General features: G+C 35.2%; 1 protein-coding gene across 2 annotated transcripts in view; it reads left to right on the forward strand.

Moving 5' to 3' along the window:
* Kdm5 (Lysine demethylase 5) overlaps positions 1-7500 on the forward strand; it is a 45277-nt gene that overhangs the window by 23777 nt on the left and 14000 nt on the right. Inside the window, exons 5-14 of one of the 2 annotated variants that reach the window (XM_027375278.2) lie at positions 254-394; positions 936-1062; positions 2493-2644; positions 2877-3032; positions 3339-3520; positions 4211-4365; positions 4506-4636; positions 4759-4953; positions 5594-5775; positions 7026-7150. In XM_027375278.2, the coding sequence (XP_027231079.1) occupies positions 254-394; positions 936-1062; positions 2493-2644; positions 2877-3032; positions 3339-3520; positions 4211-4365; positions 4506-4636; positions 4759-4953; positions 5594-5775; positions 7026-7150 (1546 nt within the window). The remainder of the gene's footprint in view (positions 1-253; positions 395-935; positions 1063-2492; positions 2645-2876; positions 3033-3338; positions 3521-4210; positions 4366-4505; positions 4637-4758; positions 4954-5593; positions 5776-7025; positions 7151-7500) is intronic. The other variant, XM_027375287.2, reaches the window with a different exon arrangement.

Below are 7500 nucleotides of genomic sequence, written 5' to 3' on the forward strand. Positions count from 1 at the left end.
TACCGCCCTCACCTTTTCTCAGCTCACCCAAAACGTAGACGTGAAAGGTAGATTATCAAACTCCAGATTTTCCGAGGCACTTCCTTGTAGCAGATTAAGGAAGGGATTTTATTTGAAGATTGATTTGATGATGCACTGATAGTTGTGCTCAGTATTTCATTCTGGGGAATAATTTTATACATTTGGAAAGATCTTAGTTGTGATAAACATAAAAGAGCAAAAATGCTGAAGGTGGCATTCTTGTGTGTTGTAGGAAGACGGGAGAGGCAGCAAGGAGTTGAAGAGGCTGCAGTTTTATGGTGCTGGACCTAAGATGGCTGGCTTTGAGAAGGCCTCGCCGGAGGATAAGGGAAAGACTCGTGGCAAGAAAGTTGATTATACCGATTATGATCCGGTAAGCTATGCGAGAGGTATCCCCTTCATTACCTTAACTAGACATATGTACTAGATTGGCCAATGATCTTTTCCCAAGTGATTTGACTGTGCCTTCAGGATATTCTGCTCTTATTAGCATCAGTTCATTCAACCTCATTAAACTGACACTTGCTCAATTCGAACACTTACAAGTATGGGCCACTTGATTGAAGTATTATTACCAATAGGAACCTCACTCCTTTCCAAACAAAAGATGGAACTGACTTCAAACCTTGTTTGAGCTTAGCATTAATGAGGTTTGACTGAACTCCTTGAAGTATCAGTGCAGGCTTGTAGCCCATTCTAAATGCAATTACATTACACACACTTACCACCAGCAATGTGTAGATGCTTGGACTGATTATAAGCAAGTTAAGTGCATGTCAGACCCCTGTAAAATAATGTCACCTGCACTTTGATTAATTTCTGGTACATCTTTACATGTTCCTTTTGATTTTGAAAAGTTTGGGGACTACAGTAAAGTCTGATGGCTATTAATTTTGGAATTTCTTTGTCCATAGCTGGCAAAATACATTTGTCTGAATTGTGGACGTGGTGATGCAGAAGATCAGATGCTCCTGTGTGATGGTTGTGATGACTCGTACCACATTTTCTGCCTGGTCCCTCCTCTGGCAGATATACCAAAAGGTAGGTGCTACCCATTATAACTTTCTAATCTATTAACCCATGAACTGTGAAATAGGGTTCTGGCGGTCATACCCATGGTGCGCAATTATTGGCATTAAAAAAAATGAAAAATTGTTTGGAAAGCATAGGAAAATCAAATATTAGTTCATTATTTACCTTAGTTCAGGTATGGTTGTGTAGTGTAGTTACCTGAGTTGCCAAATGTCATTTCAATATCTATGCATTACAGAAAATTGAATATTATGAAATATTTGAAGATAACACAAATAACAAAATATTAGTTTTTGTTATTATTAGTACACTGAATCATGAACTACTTGAGGCAATGATATGGAGTCTGTGCAAGGAAAAGCCTCTTACCATTTGGAGTTGTTTTGAATTTTGAAGCTCATTTTTTTACACTAAATTATCAGATAATAAAAATCACCTTTTTGAATCAAGACAGTGGTAGCTTATAAAAAAAAAAAAAAAAAAAAAAAAAAAAATGTACAACACAGTTGCAACCTTCCACATCATGAAGTAGAGCAACACATTAGACTTGCTTAGTGATATATCATAGTTTGTTGTCATTAAAAAATATACCCACAGAGAGCAATCTTATCCTCAGAAGTGTTTATCAACACCTACTAATAATGAAATATTTTTGATAGGAGTGTATGAATGACAAATGTCAGGGTAAAACACAAGTCCTTTGTCAATTTATTATCCGTATATATTTTTTGTCAGTGGATTTATTATTTATTCCTTTTGCAAATTACCATGTCAGTTCAGTGATAATTGGTTTAGATGTTAACAATTTAACATTGAAATAAATGAAATTAATGATTTTTTTTTTTTTCTCATATTAACACAAGTTAGTACCAAGTAGGAATACACACACACACACACACACAGACACAGACACACACAGACACACACAGACACACACAGACACACACAGACACACACAGACACACACAGACACACACAGACACACACAGACACACACAGACACACACAGACACGCACAGATACAGACAGATACACACAGACGCACATAGACATACACAGACACACACACACACACACACACACACACACACACACACACACACACACACATACACACACACACACATACACACACACACACACACACACACACACACACACACACACACACACACACACACACACACACACACACACACACACACACACACACACACACTGTGTGATGAATTCTGAAGAAGTAATTTTTCCCTCTGTGTTTTGATTACCCTTTACCCAGTTCCTCAGTACTAATTGATAATCAAACATTGCAATACTGCATCTGCCCCTGGCATTTCAGCTTATTGGCAGCCATTCTAATTAGATTCTTTGTTTTTTTAAGACGTCCACTGAGGGAGCAAATGTGTTATGAAGATTTCAACATCTTCATATAATTTCAGGTGACTGGAGGTGCCCTAAATGTGTTGCAGTAGAAGTGAGCAAGCCTGTTGAAGCTTTTGGATTTGAGCAGGCACAAAAAGAATACACTCTGCAGTCCTTTGGGGAAATGGCTGACAAATTTAAACAAGATTACTTCAATATGCCAGTTCATGTGAGTGAAGATTAGAGAAGAAGTGTTTTAGTATCTTTCAAGATTTTCAGGATCAGATATTGTAAGAGCTTAGAGAATAAAGAATGAAGTACTAGAAATAATCTTGGTGAAATTCAGAAGCTAAACACTATTTACTAATGTCTTTAAGTTTGAAGACACTCAAATTATTTTTTATTTATAATTTAATGAATTTGTTCCTACATTAACCTTATAAATATATAATTTTTTTCAGCTAATTCCAACTGAAATGGCAGAGCGTGAATTTTGGCGAATTGTTTCATCAATTGATGAAGATGTGACAGTAGAGTATGGGGCTGATTTACATACCATGGATCATGGTTCAGGATTCCCAACAAAAAATTCTAAGAACTTATTGCCAGCTGATCAGGTATGAGTTATATTTGATCATACTTTATAACTATTGTATGTGCATAGTTTGTGTTTGATCATCTTACAATGGGTGGTATTTTATTGTGTCATGGTAGTAATCACAGATGCCAGGTTAAAAGTCATACAATCATCTAAGCACATTAATATGCATTTGTCCTTGCTTGACTTTACCAAAAACATTATCTGTCATTGGGTCAACAAGTCCTCTAGTTTAATAATACTTATTATATATGCATCAGAAAGAAAGAAAGATATAAGTATATGCATTTTTATTTTTTACACTCACTATAAGACTTTTCAACAGGAATATGCAATCAGTAGTTGGAATCTGAACAACCTGCCAGTGCTAGAAGGATCTGTCTTAGGCCACATAAACTGTGACATATCTGGAATGAAGGTTCCCTGGATGTATGTGGGGATGTGTTTCTCCACATTCTGTTGGCATAATGAGGACCACTGGAGCTACTCCATAAACTATTTGCACTGGTAAGATTTTACTTGATAGTGGTTTACTGTATACTCCAGATATCTTACTGGTTAAAAACAGTTGCAAAGTGGGTCAGTAGAATTACTTGGGTCCTGAGGAAAGGAATACTATGGGACAGTTGTTGAAAAGGGATAGGAATAGAAATAGGTTATTTGGCTAGGCTTGTTTTGAGTATTTGAAGTTTCAAAGAAAAGAAGAGGCTTTTAAAGATTTGATTTCAGTTGCTCATTTTACTGTGTGAAATGGTTTATTTACTGTATAGGGTGAAATTTATCTTTCTTTGTTGATTTAGTTAAGTCACAGAAATTTGTCACTTCTTTCCATTAATTAATTAATTAATTAGCAAATTTTCATACTTGACAAGGGCTACTCACTTTGCATTTTCTAAATTTTCCTCAGTACTGTAGAATATATTGCTCTGTGCTATGTATCTCCTTATTTTTATTGTGTATTTTCCCTTCAGTTATAAAGTCCTTCCACAGATTATGTTATTGTTTTCTTTCCTTATATCATCTCTCTTCATTACAATAAAACTAGCTCATATTCCTCTTGTGGATAGCTGTTTTTTGTAAGGTGCAGATTTCAGTCACCCAAATAGGCATCTTTGCTTTCTTTTTTATTATGTATTTTCATCTACATATAGACACATTTCCTGATCCATGCATTGATTCTTAACCGAAAACCTACAGGGGTGAGCCAAAAACCTGGTATGGAGTACCAGGGGGACAAGCAGAATTATTTGAGACCTCCATGAAAGAGGCAGCACCAGAATTATTCCAGGCACAGCCAGACCTCCTCCATCAACTAGTCACCATCATGAATCCAAATATCCTGATGAAATCAGGTATGTTTGCCCCTCAGAAAAGAAACAAAGAATGTTATTGAATAATTATTTGACACTGTTGACTGACCATGGTTGTTTGAATTGATTAATACTAATAAAAATACTTGTGACCTAACCTTGTAATTATATATTTATTTAAGGAGGAGTGCCCATAGTGCGGACAGACCAGCATGCTGGGGAGTTTGTGATCACCTTCCCAAGATCTTATCATGCTGGTTTTAACCAAGGCTACAATTTTGCTGAAGCTGTAAATTTTGCCCCTCCTGACTGGGTAAGAACAATACTGTAAATGGTCTTTCATTGTACGTTTCCAATTTAATCATATATTGGGAATAACTTTGTTATTATTTTAGTATGCTTTGAAATAATTAAAATGGTATTAACACGTTTCAGTTGGCTATCGGACGGGAGTGTGTGTTACACTACAGTAACCTAAAGCGTTATTGTGTGTTCTCCCATGATGAATTGGTGTGCAAAATGGCTTCCACACCAGATGAACTGGACCTCACAGTAGCAGCGGCTACATATCAGGACATGCTACGGATGGTTGATTTAGAGAAAAAGCTGCGTAGGTCACTTCTCCACTGGGTAAGTTTAGAAGATGGATCAGATAGCAATTATTATATTTTTTTAGTTCATACTTGGGTTTAAAATTCAGTATGTATTGGACAAAGCCATTGTATGAATGTTTATTCACATAAAAATGCCATCCCAGAATTGATTTTTTTTACATGCATCTTTTCATTAGAGCAAGAGGTATCAGAGAAATTAAGTGTACAATCTCTTCTTTATTTTAGGATTTGAGGTGAAGTTTCTTGATTTTTGCACTTCTATTAAATTTTCCTTAATATTTTGGTTGTCTTCTTGGGGAACCCTCCATTTAGATACCACCTAATATTTGTTAAAAAAAGAAAAAAATATCATAGTAATTTGCCCTTGCATGGTACGGTTATTTAGTCCCTAACACCATCCTCACCAACTTGGCTGTCATTTTGAGTTGTGGGAAACCCGTTATCAGAAGAGTTATTATTGTCATTTTTGCAGATTTTCATATTATACTTGGGAGCATTTGATAAGTTGCTGCATTAAGGGAAATTAATATCTTTCCCTTAAATGCAGTCAGTATAGAACCTTTTGGTTTCTATTCATTTCTGGGCAATTAAGATTTTATGTGCTTCAGGAATTTATTTTAGCAATAGAATATACAGTGTTTACTTTTTCTTTCAAGGGTGTGACAAGTGCTGAGAGGGAAGCATTTGAACTCTTGCCAGATGATGAGAGACAGTGTGATGTTTGCAAAACCACATGCTTCTTGTCAGCTGTTACTTGCAGTTGTACTCAAGACCGTCTAGTTTGTCTTCGTCACTACAAGATGCTTTGCGAATGTGCTCCTGAAAATCATACACTCAGGTTAGTATTACTGATCCTCCCAACAATATTCATGCATGATGACTAACAGGTTCTGTGATTGCACACTTTAATGAAGAAAATTATAAGAGTGTTCTATAATTTCTAATCCATTCTAATCAAGTGGAGTAATATTTTGATATTATTGATGATAAACATGAAATGGAATTAAGAAATTATGCCATTATTAGAATTCCTTACATTTAAAGGGGACCCTCAATGTATTGAATTTTCATCTATATACTTTTGAAGTTGTACATGTCAAAGGAATTTAATATTAGAAGCTTTCGCTCAGGCCACACCAGTTTTATTTTGTTACTTCTCAGAGTTTTTCAGACCAGGCTAAAAAGAAGAAGCAAAAAGTCTGGGACTAAGATATAGGGCTTAAAGAACATAAAGAATAATGGGATTATTCAAGTTTTCAGCTTTTCATGGCATGTTTTTTGTAATGAATCATGTCTTTTGATCTATTACTACAATTTCAGTATAAAGAACATTTATTTTGACTGAATTTGTGTTTGTTACATATACTACTATTATTGTAATTTTTGTTTTGTATGATGTCAATCCAACGTTTGAGAAGCCAGTAACAAAAACAGCCTGTACCCAGAAACCAAAAACCCATACAACAACAAAAAGTTTCCTGTTTTGCATCCCTTTCCACTAGCATTTTATTGTCTTCTTTGGCATGCAAACTTTCAGCTTTAGAAAGAAAACATTGATCTGCTCTAACATCCTCTATAAACTACACTACAACTAAACTCTAAACAAAACTAAACTCATAGTTTAAAACTTAAAGATTAGTTTAGTTCTAGAGTTTAGAGTGGCACACACCAGCACACGCCAAAGCCTTCTAAAGTGCCATATTGTTTTAAAAGATAAGATGCTTGATTGTTTGTCCTCTAGCATGTGACTACAAAGAAGTTCTCTGATTGGTTTCTGGCAGCATGTGCTTCTGATCATAGTAATATTTACAGGTTTGTGAAAGTAATGGTTTCGGGTCCTGCCATATTAATATTATTATCATTATTATTATTTTTTTTTTTTAATTAATTTTTTTTCTTCAAAATTACAAAAATTGAAGCAGCAAATCTGAGAAGCAACAAATAGAATTAGTGTGGCTTTTTAATGAGAGAGGCAGGAAACCGCAAGAAAGTATATGCTGGAGGCATTATATCCTGGACAGACGAATAGTTAGATAAATGAAACCGTCATACGGTTTTCAAGTTTAAGAATAAGAGACTTGCTTTCAGGTACCGGTATACATTGGATGAACTACCACCACTGCTTCAGCGTCTCAAAGTGAGAGCCGAGTCCTTTGATCATTGGGCTGTCAAAGTAAAAGAGGCCTTAGAAGCAAAGCCAGATGATAAACTAGGTAAGGAAATGAAGCTGAACATTCTCACAATTCCAATGTTAGCTTTCTCCATTCTTATGTTAGATGACATAATTAACTAGAAATACATACACCAACAAAGAAAAAGATTGAACATGGATTTGGAAATTATATAATCCAGTTAGAGTATTTGTTTTGGGTTTTCCTAACTGATATTTCAGATCCTGTTTGTAACTATTCTTTTTAACATTTTAGCTATCACTAAGTCACCTTACGTGATGTTATTGTTGTTGCAGCCTGAGAACTGAAAATACAATGTGCTAACTGTTATATTATAACTGAAAAAGTGTAGGAAGTAAGTTATACAGTCAGAAATAACCAATAAATGTTTA

The sequence above is a fragment of the Penaeus vannamei genome, chromosome 3, assembly GCF_042767895.1.
Source record: "Penaeus vannamei isolate JL-2024 chromosome 3, ASM4276789v1, whole genome shotgun sequence".
NCBI lineage: Eukaryota > Metazoa > Arthropoda > Malacostraca > Decapoda > Penaeidae > Penaeus > Penaeus vannamei.